Here is a 21,770-nt window from a genome sequence, read left to right on the forward strand (position 1 = left end):
CTCTCCCATTGTTATGGTAATTTGAAAAGGCAAGGAATAATTTAATTTTTCACAGCTCAGTTATTCAGTGCCAGAAAACAAAGGGCATTATATCGTTCACAGCATGCTTTGTCTTGGAAGGAATTCATACTTTAGCCTGCCCTAGTTTACACAGCATGATTCATACCATAATTTTAATCTGGAGTCTAACTCAAACTACCGGATTGCTGCACTGCAGTCATTATATCAGGAGCACCACATATTTGCTCTTTGGAGATATTTACATAGCAATGATCTCATTTACTGCATTATATAAAATTTATTTTGTTGCTACAGTACATGGAGAGTGGCCTTCTCAGTTATGGAACTCAACATGTGAAATTATCTCCAAATTAGAATCCCAAAATCACATAGGGCCCTTCCAGACAGGCCCTATATCCCAGGATCTGATTCCAGGATTTCTGTTTATCCCAGATTATTTGGAGTGTGGACTAATATAATCCATCCTAAAGCAGAAAACCTGGGATCATATCCCAGTTGGAAGGGACTGTAAGAGACAATTCTCCCATGCAGAACTAGAGAGCTAACATATACCAGAAAGATGCCTTTCTGGACCCTGTAAAAAGATGGCAAGATGGTTCATTTCACTGTAACAGAGCAACAAAAGGAAAGAAGTTCTTCTTAATGTTGAGGTGGGATCACCTTTCATATAGAATCTACTCTTTGTGCTTCAGCGCCCTGGAGACCAGGACCTGGAGCAAGGGGTTCAAATTACAGGAAAGGAGATTCTACCTGAACATTAGAAAGAACTTTCTAACCTTAAGAGCTGTTCAACAGTGGAACTCTCTGCCTCCAAGTGTGGTGGAGGTGCCTTCTTTGGAAGTTTTTAAACAGAGGCTAGATGGCCATCTTTCGGGGGTGCTTTGTGTTTTTCAGGAATGGCAGAGGGCTGGACTTAATGGCCCATGTAGTCTCTTCCAACTCTATGATTCTATGTTTTAGAAATCCATGATTTTCTTAGGCTGGGTCTACACTGTCATATAACATCTAATTCGACAGTGTAGATCAGGCATGGGCAAGCCTGGGCCCTCCAGGTGTTTTGGACTTCAACTCCCACAATTCCTAACAGCCTACCGGCTGTTAGGAATTGTGGGAGTTAAAGTCCAAAACACCTGGAGGGCCCAAGTTTGCCCATGCCTTGTGTAGAAAATGGACTATTGAAAGTATATGGCTTCTATTACAGTCCGACTATTGGATCAGCTCTACAAAAGAGTAGAGGAACTCTGTCATACTTGAGTAGTCCCTTGTGAAATGAGCACACCCACAACACTTCCCGCCTTTGCAAACTCACAAAGGTGGCTTTTGTTGTTGTCGCTGTCCCTTTAAGACGCCCCGCCCCCAACACGCCCTCAGCCCCCGAGCGTGTAGTCGACACTCAGAATCGGCCACGTAGAAAGCATCGGCGTCGCCCAATCAGGAAGGGGCGGGGAAAGGCCGCAGCCAATCGTTCCACTCCACCAGCCGCTTCAATGATCTCCAATCACTGAAGTGTCAGCAACGCTTGGGGTAGAGCAGCAGCACGAACCAATGGGATAACGATTTGGAAAGGAGAAACTTACGATTGGCGCGCGAAAGTTAGAAGCGTGCTCGCCATTGGCTCAGCGCGCGTGTTGATAAACATCGCGCGTCGGAAGTCGAAGTGAGGGCTGAGTGCGGAGATTGGACATGACGCGCCATCCGAAGTTAGGTTGTGCACCGCCTCGCCGGTACGTGGCCCAAGGAGGGGGCGGGGATTGGGAGAAGCAGAAGCGGGTTAGGTTGCAGCCTGGCGCCAGCGCGCATGCCTAGTGGTGAACGCGGAGGCCGGACGAGGGAAAAGTAACGGCGGTCGGGCTGAGGGGTTTCCGATGCGGTAACGGTTCGGGGGAAGGGCCGCTTCATGGGCCTGAGGCTTCGGCCCGCGCCCTCCCTGGTGCTCCTCTGGCTGCTCGTGCCGCTTTGCGTCCCTCTGAGGGAGGCAGCGGCCTTTTCGGATGGAGCTGACCAGCCCGGACGCGGCTTCGGTGGCGTGGCAGCCGCCGCTCTCCCGCTGGTCGCTGACGTGACCGTGGAGGACGATGAGGCCAGCGGCGTGGCCCAGACCCCCTCGCCCTTGGAGGAGGAGCAGGAGGAGGAGGAAGCAGCCCGGGGCGGAGGCTGCAGGTGAGGCGGCTTGGGTGGGATGCTGACCGACTTGGATTGCATCTGCACTGTAGAATTAATGAGGCTCAATACCACTAAATTCCAACGGCCCCTGGTGGCACAGTGCGTTAAAGCACTGAGCTGCTGAACTTGCGGACCAAAAGGTGCCAAGTTAAAATCCCGGGAGCGGAATGAGCGCCCCCTATTAGCCCCAGCTCCTGCCAACCTAGCAGTTCGAAAACATGCCAATGTGAGTAGATCAATAGGTACCGCTCCGGCGGGAAGGTAACGGTGTGCCATGCAGTCATCCCGGCCACATGACCTTGGAGGTGTCTAGGGACAACGGCGGCTCTTTGGCTTAGAAATGGAGATGAGCACCAACCCCCAGAGTCGGTCACGACTGGACTTAACGTCAGGGGAAAACCTTTACCTGTAATACTACTTTAGCTCAGTGCTATGGAAATAGTCGTTTACAAGATCTTTAGCATTCTCTAGCTTTTGTGGGCAGGTGAAGGCATTAAATGAAGGATGAGAGAGAGAACGGTATTCATAACCTTTTGGAAAATGGCATCTATAACCATTTGGAGATCATAATCTTTTGGAAAAACATGATCTTTCAGAGTAGAGCCAAAAACCTGTTTGAGTGGAATCTTCTCAAGTGGTACACAACCAGATGTAATTATGCAAAGCAATTTGGCTTTCAGTTGTTAGACTGATCACCTGTTGTCTCTGATCTGTTAGGAAACAGAGAATATGCCAATGCACAAAATAGTGATTCAGAAGTGTTTTAAAAGACCTGTTTGGCACAAGTCTGCCCTTTCGAAGCAGGTGACCATAGCATTGAACAAAACATGCAGAATAATCACAGTATGTCTTAAACCTACACCTGTTGATAGACTACAAGCTAGCTGACTTTGCCCCCCCCCCCCAGATTGAACACTGTGAATGCCATCCACTGCATGGCTTTCAGCCTCCTCCCAGTAGACTCCATTCAAGGAAAAGCTTGATGTTCCCAGAGCAACAGCAAGGGCATCCCTCTGGGCAGCTAAGCCAGGAAAACCAAGTTGGATGCCCCCATGAATATAATAATAATAATAATAATAATAATAATAATAATAATAATAATAATAATTTTATTTTTATACCCCGCTCCATCTCCCTGAGGGGACTCGGGGTGGCTTACATGGGGCCAAGCCCAGGCAATAAGCAATATAAATCTCAGCAATAAAAACAAATAATAAACAAATAAAATCACATATACCAATAAACAATAAGCACACTTTGATAAAAACCTGGGTTGGCTCCTAAAAAGGGTAGTGGGCCAGAAAAGTGAAAATAGTTTTATACAGAGATGAAGGTCTGCCTCCAGGGGCGAACCAAGCATGGGCAACTTGGAAGTCCCTGAACAGACTCAGATGTGGATTGGGCAGATCAAAAGACAACTTGGCAAAATGGCACTACCTAAAAGAATCCTCCACCTTGTGCGCCTGTGGAGCAGAGCAGGCAACTCCACATCTGTTGTTTGTCTGCCGTGTCCTGCTTCACGTACAGAGGAAGAATTGTTTGAGGCTCAGACAATGTGATCGCTGTTGCCCGTTTTTGGTCCTTCTACTGTTTATCAGTTTTATACCAATTTATGCAATGCTTTTGCTATGAAATAAGTGTTTAGCAATTGCCCAAAAATACATCTACTCTCCCATAAAACTTGTTTTTTTATTATGCACTCAAGAGACAAAATGAAGTAGACTTTGGTAAAAATAACATTTGGTTTACTCACAACTTCATATGTTCAGCATACACAGGTACACAATTTATCATTCAAGTTACAGATATCTTTGAGATAATCTCTTTGAGCAGATGGTACAGGGTATATTTCTTACAAACAACAGCAGGCCAAGTGTTGATCTGAGTAGTCTCAAATTTTAATAGTGTCTGAGCTCTGTGCTCATCTCAGAGCTGATCATGTGGTCTGCGGCCCCTCCCACAACTTTTCAGGCAAACAGAGTAAAGGAAAGAAAGCTGCATATCAGAACATGCATACAATAAGTAAGAAACAGGATTATATACAAACACATTACTGGGAAGGCTTGAAGAAAGTTGTAATTTCCAAAACAAGCAGCTATGGATTTGTGGGAATCTGTAGTTTTAAAATATATTTTATTAGATTTTAATTTTTACACTCATGAAACATTTCAGTCTGGTTATGATTAATCATTTGTCTCTGACCATCAACAATTCAGCAACTTTTAATTACAGTTCATGAATTCTTCACATCCTTCTTGTAGTTCTCCATGCTTCATTTCTTATGATGGCATCTCTAGACTATAGACCCCCAACCATACATCGTTCATACAATTCCATTCAAACCATACATCATATTTATCCATGACATTAGCCACCTTGAGTGCCTATGAGGAGAAAGGTGGGATAATAATAATGTTATTTATTACCCACTTTTCCTGATGGCTCGAGGCAGGGTACCACAATTTCAAAAACATATATAATATAGATATAATAAATAACATAGATGAAAATATTTAAAAAACTTGCACAAAACACAGATGCAGAATGGACAACATGGCAATAGAATGTAAATCTGGATTTTATGTTACAGTGGAGAAGGGGGCTGAGAGATGTCATCCAAAAACAACCCTTCCCAGTTTGTGTTAGAATCTCCCATATGTGTAGTAGGGCAGGCAAAACTCATGTTTGGCTGGGTATGCCTGCAGGAAGAGATGGGGGTCCTGTTCCATTATCTGGGTAGAGGCCAAAAGGATACACTTTAAATTCTGACAGCTCGTTTAGTTTATTATTAAAATTAATAGTTTACTATGAATAAATATTATTAATCAGTGCTCTATTAAAAAGCAACTGCCAAGATTTTCTAGCATTGTGCCAAGACAGTTAAATTGCACTGTTTTTTCAGTGTAGATGCATCATTTGAAGTTCGTCTCCTTTCTGTAATGTGAGGAGCTGGTGAGATGCTGTTGAAGGACAACTCCTACCAGCCTTTGTTAGCAAATCCAGCAGTCAAGCATAATGGGAGTTGCTTATCAGCAATTTTTCCAAGGACCACAAGGGGAGACTTCTAAGCACTGCACTTCACTAGGGTACATCTGCACTATAGAATGAATGCGGTTTGACCCCATTTTAACTGCCATGGCTTAATGTTATAGAATCCTAGGAGTTGTACTTTGGTGCAACACCAACACCTTTTGTCAGAGAAGGCTGAAGACTTTGTAAAACTATAATTCCCATGATTCCATAACATAGAGCTATAGTAATGAAAGTGGTCTCATACTGCATTATTTCTACAATGCATCCTCCCTCTTCTCCCACACACATGATGCTTTCCCAGTTACTGTTCCCAGCTATGTAATTTGTAAGATAAGTGTTTTTTTCCTTCCTTTTAACAGATTTATTAGTATACCAGATTCAGTTAGACTGGAAGATATAATAGAAAGACATGTTGTGGTCTGATTAACTTTGTTCTATGCCTGCAGTCCCACAAAGGATATGACAGAAACACCACTTTCATTTTCAGTCTTTCGAGGAGCTTGCATAGTCTGATGATATTTAATCTTTTTTTTCCGCTTGTGCAGGCCTGATCTAACTATAGATTGACTGTGGATTGACTCAACTTTAACTGCTATGGCTCAATGCTATGAAATCCCAGGATTAGTAATTTGGTAATGCACAAGCATTCTTTGCCTAAGAAAATGAAACACCTTGTAAAATTCCATAGCATTGATGCTTTGCAGTCAAAGTGGGGTCATCCACATTAATTGTTAATTGCAGGTGCAGCCAACAGCCCCTTCCATACTGCCACTATATCCCAGGATCTGATCCCAGATTAACTTCTTATCCCAAATTATCTGACAGTGTAAACTCATATAATCCAGTTTAAAGTAAATAATCTGGGATCAGATCCTGGGATGTAGGCAGTGTAGAAGGATCTAAGTCAGAAATTCACTTGACAATCTTTATGATGTGAGAGGCTTATGTCCAAGGCAAGAACTAGGGTCCCCAAATTATGACCCACAGGCTGAATATGGCCCTCCAAGGTAGTAACTTTAGGCTACCGCTGCTGCCTACATTCACCCCCCGCCGCTACCAACCATGCTTATCTTACTCCTTAACTTTCCTCCCCTCTCTCTCCCCAAAATGGAGGGAATCTTTTCCACCTCCCTCTTGCTTCTTAGTTCTCTTTTCCTCTCCTCTCTTTACCCTCTAAACAGAGGAACCCTCTGCAGCCCATTCTTGCTCCCCCCAAAATGCCCCCCCCAAGGGGGATGGGAGAAAGAAAGAGAGGAAAGGAAGGAAGAAGGGTAGGTCAGAAACTGAGAGAAGAAATTAAAGGTAGGCAGGTAGGAAGGGAAAAAAGGGAAGGGATTCATAAAGCATGGCATAGTGACTTGACTGCGACTCTGAACCCACTGGGTGACTTACCACGCTCAACCTCCGATGAAGACAAAGGCAAATCCCCTTTGAATAATTATTGACAAGAAAACTTTGTGAGAGGGTTGCCTTAGGGTCACTCTAAGTCTGAAATGACTTGAAGGCGCACAACAAGAACAACAAACTGTAGTCCAGTCCCCCAGCAGTCTAAGGGACCATGAACTGGTCTCTTCATAAAAGATTTGAGGATCCCTGTCCTATAGTGATAGATCCAGATACCAGTATAGACATTTAAGTGAAAATGTGTTGTAATCTATGAAATCTATGACTCATTGGTTCTTCAGGTATAGCTAAATCTGGATCCAGCCCAGTGTGTTGACCTTTTTGGCTTTTTGACAACATCTTCCAGAACGCCCCAGTCAGCATGCAGAATCAGTTTTTCAAACACTACTTCAGATACATGAAGGCTGAATATGTGCTCACTCTTAGAGCAGCTGCACTGTAGAATTAGTGCAGTTCAAAACCACTTTAACTACCATGGCTCGGTGCTGTGGAATCATGGTTGGTGATGCACCAGTACTGTTTGACAGGGAAGGCTTGAGAACCTGTAACACAGAGCCATAGTAGATTAAGTAGTGTCAAACTGCATTAATTCTATAACGTAGAATCAGCCTTCCTCTTCTCACAGATATGATGCCATTGCATTTTTTTCACTAGTAGTTTTGAAGGATCCAGTTTGTGTTTTGAATAATTACATACTTGGTCATACTTTGCTCACTAAAGAAACACTGCTGGAAGTGATAGTGACAATAAGTGAGTACAAACAAAGAAAATAGAAAGCTAGAATCGGTTTAGACATTACCATACTTAACTCACATGTAGTTTTTATTTCTACACAATGTAATGTATTGAATTCTTTTAAGATTGTTATTTATTGTTTTAAGTTGATTTAATTGTAAGCCGCCTTGAGATCTTTGCTTACAGAGTGGGATATAAGCATTTAAATAATAATGCAGAATGAGTAGTTCATGTGTGTGCTGAACCTTCAAGAAACAGTATACATGGGTTTGCCTTTGAAGAGGGCTCAAAAGCTTCAGCTGGTACAAAGATCTGCAGCCAGACTAACTGGGGCTTCATACAGAGGGAGAACCACTCCCATGCTACAACTGCTCCACTGGCTCCCAGTTTGCTACTGGGCGAAATTCAAAGTGCTGGTTATGACTTTTAAAACCCTAAACAGCTTGGGTCCCACCCCCATGTCAAGTACGGCTGGTGGTAATAAGAGAAAAGGCCTTTTCTATAGCCCCCCCTTCTCTGGAATGCTCTCCCTCAATACTGTCATTTAAAAAAATGACTGAAGACCTTTGTCAAGAGTCAGATGCCAATTAGCGAACAAAAATAGAGTTTATTCAGCAGATAAGCCAAAAAGTAATGTTAACACAGAAAAAACCTTGAAACACTTCACTATCAGTGCTTCAAGAGCAGTTCAAACAAAAATATAATTCAGCAACACAAGCAGGTAAAAACAAAGCTAAACAAACTTAGTGCAAACTGCACTTTCTGAGTCCAAGCCCTGCCAGCCGGCTCTGTAGTTTTCAAAGGAACAGTTCCCAAAAGAAAACACCAAATTGGTCAGGAAACAAACAAACAAACTAAGAATGCAGTAGACTGCTTCCACAATGTGGATAAAGCCGAAGGCTCCAAAAGGATGGTGAAAAGACGTCGTCCGTGATTCCAAGGTCAGGTCAGGAGATAACAGCGGTGTCCAAAGAGCAAGCCAGGAGTCAAAAGCCGATAGTAGTCATCAATCACAGGGCGAAGGCAGTAGCAAGGTCAAATTCCGATCCAAGGTCTGAAGAGGGTGCAGTCATCCAAAACAGGTCCACGATAAGACACAGCGAGAGCCAAGCTAGGTGATAACAGCAGATTCAAATCATAGTCCAAGTCCAGTCTTCATGGAAACACAGAGATCCCAATGGCGCCTCAGCAACACCTTGCCACACGCAAAGTGCAGTGGCCAAACATTCCCATTTTATTCCCCTTCCTCCTGGGTGACCAAACACTCACACCCAAACACCAGGTGTCCCAAATCTACTCAGAGTCTGAGCTCCACACAGCTAGAGCTCGTGGATCTGGAGTACCTAGCAATTCGTCGGAGTCCCAATCATCCTGCCCACACTTAGCCCCATGAACACTTAAAGAACCATCCTCCCTTCTCCAAGCATCCCAATTGGGATCAGCTCCTGCAGAAACCCCAGGTTCAGAAGTATCCATAGACCCCAAATCCCCAGACATCTCCGGTGGCTGTGCCCATTCAGTGCCCGCTTCCCCAGCCACCACCTGTTCCTCAGCATCCATCTCCCCATCTGAATCTTCCTCAGAAGATCCCCCATATAGCTCTCTAAATCGCTTCCTGCGCAACTCCTCCAGTGAACCCTCATCACGAGGGTTTTTTCTTCCTCTTCGAATTCCATCCCCATCAACCATAATCCCCGAAGGCGCAGTCACAACAACTTTTCTATGCACACAGGCATATGAAGGAGGATATTTGAAATACTTTGCACAAATGGACAAGAGGAAGTGGAATATGGATTTGTTTTTTAAATGCTTTTAATCTTTCTCACGGTTATATCACCCAGAATATCAAGGCAGAATAATCCACATCTGCTTTGAACTGGGTTATCTGAGAGCCCTGTATGCCAATATCTGATCCCAGGTTTTCTGCTTTAAACTGGATTATATGAGTACCCACTGCCAGATAATCTGGGATAAACAGAATACCTGGGATCAGATCCTGGGATATAGGGCCTGTCTGGAAGGGCCCTGAGTCCACACTGCCATAGATCCCAGTTCAAAGCAGATAATGTGGGATTTTATTCAGCTGTGTGGAAAAGGCCTTAGACTCCAGTCACTGTAAACATTATAGATAAGTGCTTATAATTTCATCAACATTATTTGGCTTTTACTATATAGTTATACTCCATTGCTTTCAAGAATATAAATGACAGTATTTCAGAAAAAGCTTACTTCAGAGGTGAAGAAATTCCAGGACTGGGAATTAGTGTTGGACCTTTTCATGTGTTTGGAGACTCTCCTTTGCCATGCCTTAATATTTTTTTATTACCTACATTTTTAAAGAGCAGTTTTGCCTATCTACATCCAACTTCCATTGTTCTGGCATCTGAGGAAGGAGAAAAAGTCAGGCAGCCATCATATCTAGCTGCAAATGACTGATGATAGCCATTTCTTCTGGATTCCAGTTGTCATTGCTTTAGTCTCTGAGAAAGATGAAGAGCAGCCACCATCTAATCCACTGAAATCAGCTCCCTCATTGCTACCCCCCTTTCATTGTGTGTCTTAGGTTATTTAGATTGTAAAGCTCTGTGTAAACCACTCTGGGAGCTTTTTGGCTGAAGGGGGGGAATTATAAATATTTCAAACAGTAATAAATAAACAATCTGTCGGAACTTGATGATGTGGCACTGTTTTCAACTGGAATAGGAGTGGCAGTTCAGGGTGCTCTTAAATTCATCTCTGTCGCTAGAGGCCCTAGTGGCTTCAGTAACAGTGAGGGGCAAATGCCAATTTTGGCTACTTTCATTCTTGAATAGACATAGGCTAGATGCAACAAATCACATCTTGGTAGTTTTGAGATTAGAATGTTCCAATACAATTTATGTGGAACTACCTTGACCTTGGTTAAGAAGCTGATTAGTGCAGATTGTGGAAACTGAACTGCTTGTTGGGGCCTTTTGTTTATACATACATAACACCTAGTTCGAAAGTAGTGTTCTGCTTAGTGAATAGTCAGAGAGCAAAATTTACTATTGGATGGAAAGGAACTAGGTAACCCTAAATTAGTTTATTTGATGGACCACTTCCTTCTGTACAGACCAGTGGTTCTTAACCTGTGGGTCCCCAGGTGTTTTGGCCTACAACTTCCAGAAATCCCAGCCAGTTTACCAGCTGTTAGGATTTCTGGGAGTTGAAGGCAAAAACATCTGGGGACTCACAGGTTGAGAACCACTGCTATAGACTATCCCAATTTTTATATTGTAAGAGAAAGACTCCATTTTCCATATAATGCCTTTGTGAGATCCATTTGGTTGCCATGTTGATATGGGCCTTTTCTATTATGTCTCCAAATTAGAATCGTCGTGGTCTGTTCTAGAGTTTGAAATGTTCTTCCTAATGTATAGATAGAATCTCTTTCCTTGTCATTTGAATCCACTGGTTTGTGTTCTCATTTTTGGGGCACCGGAAAAAGGTGGCTCCATCTTCAACGGAACATCCTTGCAAATATTTAAAGATAGCAATCACATCTTAGGAGGTATCTGCACTGCGTTAATGCAGTTTGACACCACTTTAGCTGCCATAGTTTAATCCAGTTGTTCTCAGCCTATGGGTCCCCAGATGTTCTGGCCTTCAACTCCCAGAAATCCTAACAGTTGATAAACAGGCTGGGATTTCTGGGAGTTGTGGGCCAAAAGACCTGGGGACCCACAAGTTGAGAACCACTGGTTTAATGCTTTGAAATCCTAGGAGGAAGAGTTTACTGTGGCACCAACACTTGCCTGGCAGAAAGGGCACTGAACCATGGCAGTGGTATCAACCTATATTAATTCTGCAATGTAGATGCAACCTTGGTCTTCTTTTTTATACGTTGTTCCTGCTAAGGCTTGGTTTACATATCTTTAATAACCGTGGTCATTCTTCACTTTCTAGTTTGTCAATATCCTTTTTTAATGTGGTACCCAGGACTCGATACAGTGTTTTAGTTGAGATTTGCTCAAAGCAGAATAAAATGGTGTTACTACTTTCCTTGATCAGGACACAGTATGGTTTTTGATACAGCCTAGTATTACATTGGCTTTTTTTTCTTTCCTGCTGCATATGGGTAAAGTTATCCACGAGAAAGCAGTGGACAGCTAATATTTAACTTCTGCTTAAGATAATTTTTTTGTTCCTGCTCTGAATACATAAATCTTGAGCAGGATATGACTGTAGTTGTTGTAACTTCAATTATTCAAGTAAAGTGTGCATTTCGACTCCAGAAGTTTTTTTTTTCTGGAAATGGTTTCCCAAAGAACAAATGTTTGAAACGTTCAAGAAGATTGCAAATACTTTGCAGTGTAAGAATATAATTTTAAAACATCATCTAAAATAAGAGAGCTTGTCTAAAGTTAGGTATGTCAAGTAAGACATAATATCTCTTTGTAAGTTGCACAATTGTTTGGCCCACTTACTGGTATTTGAAGAGCTTGGACTACCATGTGACTCAAGGGAATGTTTTCTGGTGCTTTATCTGCAGTTTTGATGGAAATAATAAACAAGAGGGAAGGTGGGAGACGGAGAAAAAGGTGCTACGGACAAGGAATACATCTACCCGAATTAAGTGAGAAAAGGGATGAGGGTGGTCGGGAAGAACGAGAGGAAGGAGCCAAATAATTGAGTGAGCAAACAAACGAACACGCAGGCACTTTAGGTAATTTGTGATTTTCTCGCTTTAGTGAAACTTTTGGTTCCCCAACTCCCACAAAAGTTGAGAGCTCCATGTATATCCTTAGTTTGCCTTAAGGAACAAAGCAAGTAGTAAATAAAAATGTGCGGCTTAGGCTCTAGTAATACAGTACAATATCTATCATAATATGAACATTTATAATACCTTGCAGCTGGGTATAGCCCTCTTTGCTGTACCCAGAATGCAGGAGCATATGAGATCATACCAAGGTCAGTACAAAGTCTTAAGTAAAAAATAAAATAAAATGTACAGCTGACCCTTCATATTTTTGGCTTAAAATATTGCAAAAAACAACTTTGTTTTTGCTATTTTTCTCAGGAACATCTTTTTGTGGCACCATTGTTTATTATCGGACTTGAGCTTCCATGGATTTTGGTACCCACCAGGTGTCTTGGAACCAAACGCCAGCAAGTACTAAGGACTCACTGTATTTTCAACACAGTACTTTCATAAATACATTACCTTGTGATGGATTTTACAGAATCACCAAATAAACATTTAGGTGTTGCAAAATAATTTCAGTTCAAATAAGATGATCTTATAGATTGGGATGCACAAATTAGGATCTGACGTATATAATATATGCTTATGGTTGCTTTTGTTTTTGTACTACGATTTCTTGATCTGTGTTGCTTTGGTTGCTGTTTATTAATATGTCTATTGTATTTTTATTGTAAACTGCCCCGAGTCCCTTTTGGAGAGGGATCAGGATACAAACAAAACTATTATTATTATTATTATTATTATTATTATTATTATTGACCCAACTACACTGTATGACACAGCAAACAAGATAGATATGCTGGATTTCGTATCACAAAATCACAAGTCGAACATTTCCCAAGTGTTTAGGACTGTGTGATGTATTTTTGGATGATGCGCGCAGATCCCAGTAGGGTGAGTTGGCAGATCGTAATTTTGTCAATGTCTGTTGTTTCCAAATGCCGGCTGAGATCTTTTGGCATGGCACCCAATGTGTTATTATTTGTCTACATTGCTTTGATCTGGGTTGGTTGCAGTAAAAAGTTTTCCCCTGACATTATGTCCAGTTGTGTCCAACTCTGGGGGTTGGTGCTCATCTCCATTTCTAAGCTGAAGAGCTGGCATTGTCTGTAAACGCCTCCAAGGTCATGTGGCCGGCATGACTGCATAGAGCGCCGTTACCTTCCGCCTGAGTTGTACCTATTGATCTCACATTTGCATGTTTTTGAACTGCTATGTTGGCAGAAGCTGGGGCTAATAGCGGGAGCTCACTCTGCTCCCGGCATTCGAACCTGGCAACCTTTCGGTCAGCAAGTTCAGGAGTTGCTTGCACAGAGGAAAAATGGCTTAGGCAGAGATACTGATACAGCAAAATTGTATAGAATAGTAAGGAGAATGTGTTTTGTGAAATGTTTAGGTGGGCAAGCTCAGAAGCTGAATATTGATATACAGTAGAGTCTTGCTTATCCAACCTTCGCTTAGCCAATGTTCTGGATTATCCAACGCAGTCTGCCTCTCACCCGGATCCACAGCTGTTTCTCTAGGCAGCAAGGACTGAACTTTTTATGGATTTAACTTCTGAAAATGTTGTTACTGCAAGTTCATTTTATGCCATTCTATCTTTATTTGTAGTCAATTTGTTAGTCATCCATGTTTTTGTAGTCAGTGTTTTCAATACATTGTGATATTTTGGTGCTAAATTTGTAAATACAGTAATTACTACATAACGTTACCATGTATTGAACTGCTTTTTCTGCCAGTTTGTTTTAAAACATGGTGTTTTGGTGCTTAATTTGTAAAATCATAACGTAATTTGACGTTTAATAGGCTTTTCCTTAATCTCCTTATTATCCAACATTTTTGCTTATCCAACGTTCTGCCGGCCCGTTTATGTTGGATAAGTGAGACTCTACTGTAATAAGTTCTCCCTTCTGAACATGTTTTCTTCTTCTAGATCATTAGTAATTATAAGTACTTTGGATGGACGGATTGCTGCTCTAGATCCAGAAAATGGTGGCAGAAAACAGTGGGACCTAGATGTGGGATCTGGTTCTCTTGTCTCATCTAGTCTCAGTAAACCAGAGGTAAGTTTACTGTTTCCAACCACTTGCTTGTAGAGTTTATAAGTGTATTTTAAAAAAATATTCTTAAGTATTTTTGCTTGGGAGTTGGCTTCATTGAGCTTAGTTATGTTTACTTTGAAATGAGGAAACATGTAGAAGATGTGTCGAACATTTGTTTAACTCCTCATCCTGCTGAATTGCAAGTTTCGCTTTAATTAGAAATGTCAAATTATAGTTTTAATGTTTGAAAACAAGTTCCGTAATGACTGGTCTAAAATAGGAGTTCACTGCCTTTGTCTAATTTTTTTATCACTCCTTTTTAAGCCTATTTATTTCAATATGTAATATTTCATAGTTTCAGCTACCAGAACTGATAGTTGGTTGGTTTTTTCAGTTAATGATTTCAGATGAGAAGAGAATTGAATACTACTCTCCATTTTCCAATTCCTTTTTAAAGCCTGGAATCCCTCCCTCTGGATATCATAATGTAACTTTTGCTAGGCTGTGTCAGCTTCTGCTTTTGAAGTTTGAGTGAATTTGCATGAATAGTAAGGTCTCTAGGCCTCATAGAACATGACATAAGAAACATTGTTCTGAGAAAGTAGCTTTCAAACAAGATGTGACCTGAAGGCTTTCTTCACCTATCAGTGTTTTTAGCCAATAAAAGAAGGAATAGTAGTGGCTTCTGCTTAGGAAAGTAGAGACAGGCAAATGTGTAGAGTGGCCCACCTATTGTCTGTAGATGAAACTTCCTTCCTTCACTTTAAACCTTTGTTTTTGTGTTTTTGTCTTTCTTTGGTAGAGAAGTGCTGTTTACCCCATGAAAAGTAAAATCATGATTTCAGTGCAGGTGTAATTAGGTGTTATTTATCCCAAACAAAAAGTAGCAATGATAAAGGTTCATCATCTCTCTGTCTCAGCTCTTATTCATACTACTTTTTTTCTGAATACTTAAACATACATTGCACAGGCAGATGCTGTCTATTGTTTTTATGTGCATATTGTCAAACACAGGGCTTTGGTTTCCTACTGCTTGTTGTTGCTTAATATCCAAATATACCAATAATAGTGACCACTAGTGAATGTGCACACTAGTTCTTATGGCTACTCATGGTTGAACTTTGTTTATTTTTCCCCGTATGGAAAATGCTAATGTTCAGAAATTGTCCAGATGGCCAAGATAATAAAAAAAAACCGTAAACTCTAGTGAGTGTAAAACAAATTTCTCAAATAAATGAGTTTTTCATCTGCTACATACTTCAAGTTGTAGGCTGATTAGTTTTTAGGGGCTTTCTTCCTTTGCATTTGGTCCAGTATACTTATTACAGGCCTATTCCATCTGCCATCAGGTTCATGCTGCTTGGTTAGTACTCCTTCTTCTCAGTCTTTCCACAGCTCTTCTCTTTGTTTTTGCTTGTTTTTTAAAAAAATATTGGTGATAGTAGAACCTTTCCCCTCCACAGTTTCTTTCTCAACCTCAATTAATTTGAAATATATGTTTTCACAGGCTGTTTTAACAAATGTTATCAAGTGTTGCTTCTTGAAATTGTGCTACTTAACAATTATGCATGCTACAAGTGGCATCCTTCAAAAATGTTAGATATTTGTCCTGAAACAGGAGTGTTGACATGATGTTTTAAAAGCTGATGTACAGACTTAGATAGTGTGTATTAGGGAGTCCCCTTGTATTTATGAAAACTACATTTGTCGTTCAAACATGAATTTGACGGCTTAACTTAGATATTAGAAGGAGTGTACAAAATATAGGTTATCATATATAAGTTAAGGTAACTTATATATGCCACATGAGGTATCAATGTAGAAATATTTTCAGTCAGTGAAGTTGAAAAAATATTTTTTTACTTTGTTGATATGGTATATGTAAGTATCTCGTGGTATCCTAGTTTCTGCTATTAAGGTAACACATGACTTCCTAGATGACTCATGCTTGCATTAGGAGGTGAGGTAATGCTTTAGTGGAAAGGGAAAGGGGAGGGATGATGTCATTTTTTATCTAACTTGCATGCTTCTGCTTATTCTTATTGCCTGTGAAATCCCCTTCTACTTCCTCACAAAAGACATTATTTAATCCTTCCCCTAATACCAGTGGGAGCATATGTCCCCAATCTTTGAGAAGCCTGTGGTGATCTCATTGTTTTATGCATTCTTTTTCCTCCTGTCGATGTGCAAATAAAAATGGACAAGCCAAAGAGAATTTTCCTAGCTTTTATTGATCAAGAAAAGTTTTATTTTTAACTTAATTGTGGATTGCCTTCATTGTCATTGATATCTTCTGACCATGAGCATCCCTTATCCAGAATTCTGAAATCCAAAATACTCCAAAATCCAAACTTGTCCACATAATGTAATGACACCTTCTTTTCTGATTATTCATGGTATACAAACTTTGTTTCATGCACAACATTATTAAAAATATATTTTAAATCTTCTCTCAAATTATGTGTATAAAAATTAATATGCAACATAATGAATGTTGTGCCTAGAGTTGGGTCTCATCCCTAAGATAGCTCATTATGTTTGTATATGCAAATGCACATTTTCCAAAGTAGGAAATTTGACACATTTCTGGTCCTAAGCTTTTTAGATGCGGGATGCCCAACCTGTAGTGTAATCATTCCATTTTACTATATAGGCTTTTAGTAAAATTGCTCCAATGTTTTTTATTGTTACTTACGACAGAAATATCCCTATTCTAAAAATACTAAAGCAATGTAATTATATTTTAATGAAAATACTTGATTTTGTAATAGTCTAAGAAACTGGTTGCATTGATAAACAGTTTGGGTTTTGTTTTTTAAACTTGTTTCTTTGTGTGCTTTCTCTTTTAAAATATAATTTTACATCCACTTCTCGATAAAGGATACTGAGCAGTGATTTCTGGTCAGGCTTGTGTGCCTACCACTTGTATGCCATGCCTGACTATTTGCCACGAATAGGTCCCCCAGCAAGTCTTTGACATGATGTATAGTGCAGATTACACTGTGTAACAACATTTTCATTTCCTGATTTGAAAGTGTTGTTTCCTGTTTAATTGTGTGGTATTTACTTTGAAAGTAGTTGCTCTACTCCAGACACTTGGTTTTTGTGGCTGCCACAAATGATGTTGAATTGGTTGATACTCTTATGAGATATTCATTGCAAAAAATATAGCAAAATGTTTGCAAGTTGTCCTGCAAAAACAAAGGTTTTACAGTTTAATAAGCTTTTTACATGTTTTCATGATAGAACTAATTAGGAAATGACATTTGTAATCCAGGAACAAAAATCGTGTTACATAATGTTATGAGTATGTTATCCTTGTAAACGGATTGTGCATTGGCAACCTAATGTGGACTTTGAGGAATGAGTCTATCTAAAATGTTGTGGTGAAGTGGCTTTATCATGGCCTATCTGTAGAAGTTGAATTTTAATTTATTGTCTCTGTGACTCTCAACGATGGATTGCCTGCACAGTGCAACTTTCCAAAAATTATAAATGTAATGGTTGGTGGTTTAATCCCACCCATTCCAGCACACCCAATCACACATAATCTGTCTTCTGTTCCGTTGCATACATCATACAATCTCCTTCATTAGGAACATTCACTTTTGGATTTGAGCAATCTTCTGTTTCAGTGATCTTTTTGTTGAGCTTTGTTCTCACCCTTGAATCATCCTTAGCTTCAATTCCTGTTAAAACCTTCCATTGGCTATCTGTCAATCAGTAAGCCCTGAGATCTTCAGTCATTCAAGAGATATGCTTTATGTCAAGAGAAGATTCCCCCACACTAATGGATGTTTTCACTGCCATCTCTGATTAGGCAAGAAGCATAACGCAGAAACGAGTAATCATTGTCAAGTTTTTACACACAATGCCATTAATTTAATACACTTTAGTGAGAAAGTGCAAATAAAGTGGCCAACCATGTTGCCAATAAGAGGCTACCTTATACAGCCTCAATATGTTTCTGCTTGAGAACAAGGTCATTGTTATAATTTGTAATTTTAAACCCTCCCACAAAACTGAAATTATCTTTGGCTTCATTATTGAAGTCACAAAGAGGACAGTTTACAGGATCAAATACAGTTAATTTCTTTCCAGTATTGATCCAGACTTTCCGTCTCTTACTGGTTATTCTTCCAGTTTCTCCCCTGAGGCATAAGCAGATGGAGCTATCCACTACTATGGCGTAACTTCCTTTTTAAAAAGAAGCAGGTCACAGGCAAGGGCAAGGGCAAACATCCTAATCCTGCAATCAGGGCAAATAGCAGCATTTCACAGATTTAACAGAGATTCTGCAATGCTAGTTGTTTATCATAGTTGAAAGTATTTCCAAGCAAGAAGACTAATAAGCAGGCATCAGTGATAAAACATGGTTAGGATTGTGTATGATTCTGATTTGCTCACTTCAGGAACCTGGGCAAGTAATCGCCATCTGCTTTTGCAGTTTGGCTTTTACAGCAATCATTATTGAAATAATTGATTTGGATAGTCTTTGACATAAAACATCTGAAAATTATGGTGACTGAGTGAAAGTTGTTAACTAGGGGAAAGTTGAACATTTCTTTGAATTAAAATCTGTTCAAACTTCATAGAAGTTCTGGATTTAATCAAATATTGACAAGAAAAAGAAATGTTGAATTATTTTGCTAAATACCTACTTATTGTTAAAGTGAGATCAGCGTGATTGTGTAGTAACAAAAATAATGCATAAAAGTGACACCCCCCCCAACACACACATAATTACATTTTTGTTCTCTTCTCTGCACCTAGTCAATTACACAAGCCAACAAGTATTTTTCATCAGGTATAATTTTAGGTCATTCTTATAGAGTTTTATAGAGTTTTTTGTGCTGAATTCAAATCTGTGTTTATTTCTTCTCTGTCACTTGCAGTTTTTGCCATGAGGCTAATCGAATAATCAATGCATTTACGCACAGATATTAATAATGACTGCTTTTATGTTTTGTACCATATCATGTTGTATAGGGCTATCATTAATTCTGTATAATTAAATTATTATATGCCTGCTTAAGTAAGTTGCCTATGTCAGCATATTATCTTACTCCAGCCAGGAGTAGGTCTAAATGATTGCATCCCTGTGGTGCAGTATCCAACAACCAATAGGAACTACATTGTGTAATAGCTTATTACTAATGGTGCAATGCTGAGTAAGCAGGTATAGTTATATATAACTTGCTGCAGACTAAATACTTTATCTTCAGTTTTGTCTTGGACAACATTTAAGTGGTTTTGTGAAAACTTCCTTAATAACCACAGGTTTCCAGCAAACAGGAGTCCAGAATCTGCTTGATACTTAACCAGAAACTGGGTTGTAACATGTCACTGAAAATGCATTTCTTGTGCTCCCACCTGGAATTCTTTCCTGAAAATCTTGGCATGGTGAGTGATGAGCAGCGAGAACGCTTCCACCGAGATATTCAGTTGATGGAGCAGTGCTACCAAGATTCGTGGAATGCAACCATAATGTTGTACCGTGAAAATCAGGAAATCATCTGAAAAACATTTCTGATCAAACATAGATAGCTTAAGCATACTGACTGACATTGAAACTTGCAAGCACAAGTTTATATTGGATTACTGTGTTTGAATTGTAATTACTTAATTAGATTCTATTGATATCAGTCCGTAAATGCATTAATTATTTGATAAGCTTCATCACAAAGACTACATGTGTGAGAGAGAAGAAATAAACACAGATCTGAATTCAGCACAAAAAAACCTATAAGAATGACCTAAAATTATATCTGATGAAAAATACTTGTTGGCTTGTGTTACACAAACATGATGCGAAATGTGCAAACCTTACAGTAGTCCGCTGTAATGTACCATTTGTCATATTTAAAATATTTAATATCAGCATAACATTGATTTAAACTGTCTTACTCTCATTTCTAATGAGTACAAAAAGTTTGATTTTGTTGACTTGTGCTAGACAGGATGTTGTTGAGCTATAAGCTTTAGGCTTCTTAAACTATTGGCTGCCTACTCCTTTTTCAGAGTGATTGGGAACAGATGACTGATAGAATATATTTTTATTTGCAACTAGAGAGTTACAGAAGATTCTTGGGTTAAATCAGGGTCATATTCCCAGACTTGTGGTATAAATTGAGATTACCATAAATATCCATGTTAGTTCCATAAAGGGCCACTGAAGACTGGAGGAATGCATTCTGATGGAGGTGAAGTAGTCACAAAGTTATTGGCACTTTTAGACAATCCATTAAACATTTTAAAGCATAAAACTACAGGAGGAAAGTTGTAAATGTTTGGCATGGCTTCCATTAGCTTCCGCTCTGTCATACCTGAGTGAACCTGAGTGAACATGTACTTACCTCCAGCTACAGTGATATTGAAAAAACAACAAGTCTTTCAGTGAATATGTCATGAAGTAGAAGTATAGCTAAATTGAGGAAAAACTCAATTCTAATTTGCTCTTAAAAAAAAATCAAATGTGTTTCCAGAGTTCTCCTTTGAAAGTATTCAAGTGATCATCAAAGTGATGTTTTGTATTGAACAGCGAGTCGGAAATCTGAAATTTTACAGTATGTTTGTCTGTAAGCTATATACAGCTTGCATTCAGGAATCACAGTAAACGGGAATGTTAAAGAGTTTTTAATGAACCATAGTGCTGATGCTTTTTCCCTTTAGTAAGCAAGTACATAAAAAATGCAAGGCGTGTGTGTGACACATTCCAGTTTAGAACTGAACATCATTACACAGGTTGCTGGCAGGTTTAAAAAGAGAAATGATTTTGGTTCAGAGAAGAATCAATGGGTATAGAAAAATGGGACGACTGTGCACCCCACCTAGCTTGCCTCCTCGAGATAACAATAGTCTTCCGCGAGTGCCCCCTATACTCCACCCCCTGGGATACACAGTGGCCCATTTCAAGCCCATTTGCATTTGCCACATTAGTTCACATTGGAGCAGGTGGGGTTTGCAGATCCTTTAATTGTGCTTGTTTTTTTGACCTGGGTGATGGTTGGAGTTTTTATCTGGGTATCCATCAGTGTGCGTAGTCTTTCTGTAAACCGTGTGGCTCAATGGTTGATTTGGTTTGCTGATGACTAGGACATCTAGAAATGGTTGATTTCCTTCATTTTCTTTTTCCAAGGTAAATTGGATGTTTGGGTGGATGTTGTTGATGTGATCCAGGAACTTATTCCGTTTGTCTTCTCCATGGCTTCAAATGGTGAAGGTGTCATCCAAATATCGGAACCATACGGGGGCTTTTTTGGTGCTATTTCCAGGGCCTTTTTCTCAAATGGCTTTTCTTTCTTCTCTTGTTATGTTGCTGGATGGACGCTTTGTTTCTTGAGGATCCTTAATGTTACCCTCTAACTTCTGCCGCTTCTTCCTCCTTTTGCTCAGATGAATGCTTCGCTGCCTGAGGGTTGCCCATCGATCAGATAATTATGGTCTGAGAATTATGACGTCCAGATCAAGGGTGGGAGACGGTACATCCAGGTCACTGGCCAGGTGGGAGGGTAAGGTGCGAGGGTTTTTGCGGGAGGAGGGCCTGGACCGGCTCGAGGCTTAGGAATGATTTTGGGCGGGCTCCACTGTTCCGTGTTCAGAGGCATCTTTGGCAGAAATGACTGTTGCCTTTTGACTTCTGTCTC

The 21,770-nt window shown here is 40.1% G+C and overlaps 1 protein-coding gene across 3 annotated transcripts in view; it reads left to right on the forward strand.

Moving 5' to 3' along the window:
* The first annotated feature begins 1,645 nt into the window (after positions 1 to 1,645).
* Positions 1,646 to 21,770, forward strand: part of eif2ak3 (eukaryotic translation initiation factor 2 alpha kinase 3) — a 41,749-nt gene continuing 21,624 nt past the window's right edge. The window contains exons 1-2 of one of the 3 annotated variants that reach the window (XM_008113087.3): positions 1,646 to 1,745; positions 14,016 to 14,145. In XM_008113087.3, coding sequence (XP_008111294.1) covers positions 1,705 to 1,745; positions 14,016 to 14,145 — 171 coding nt within the window. In that variant the 5' untranslated portion in view covers positions 1,646 to 1,704. Of the gene's footprint in view, positions 1,746 to 1,774; positions 2,182 to 14,015; positions 14,146 to 21,770 lie in introns of those variants that run through there. The other 2 variants (XM_003222402.4, XM_008113086.3) reach the window with 2 other exon arrangements.

Source organism: Anolis carolinensis, chromosome 6 (genome assembly GCF_035594765.1).
Source record: "Anolis carolinensis isolate JA03-04 chromosome 6, rAnoCar3.1.pri, whole genome shotgun sequence".
Classification (NCBI taxonomy): domain Eukaryota; kingdom Metazoa; phylum Chordata; class Lepidosauria; order Squamata; family Dactyloidae; genus Anolis; species Anolis carolinensis.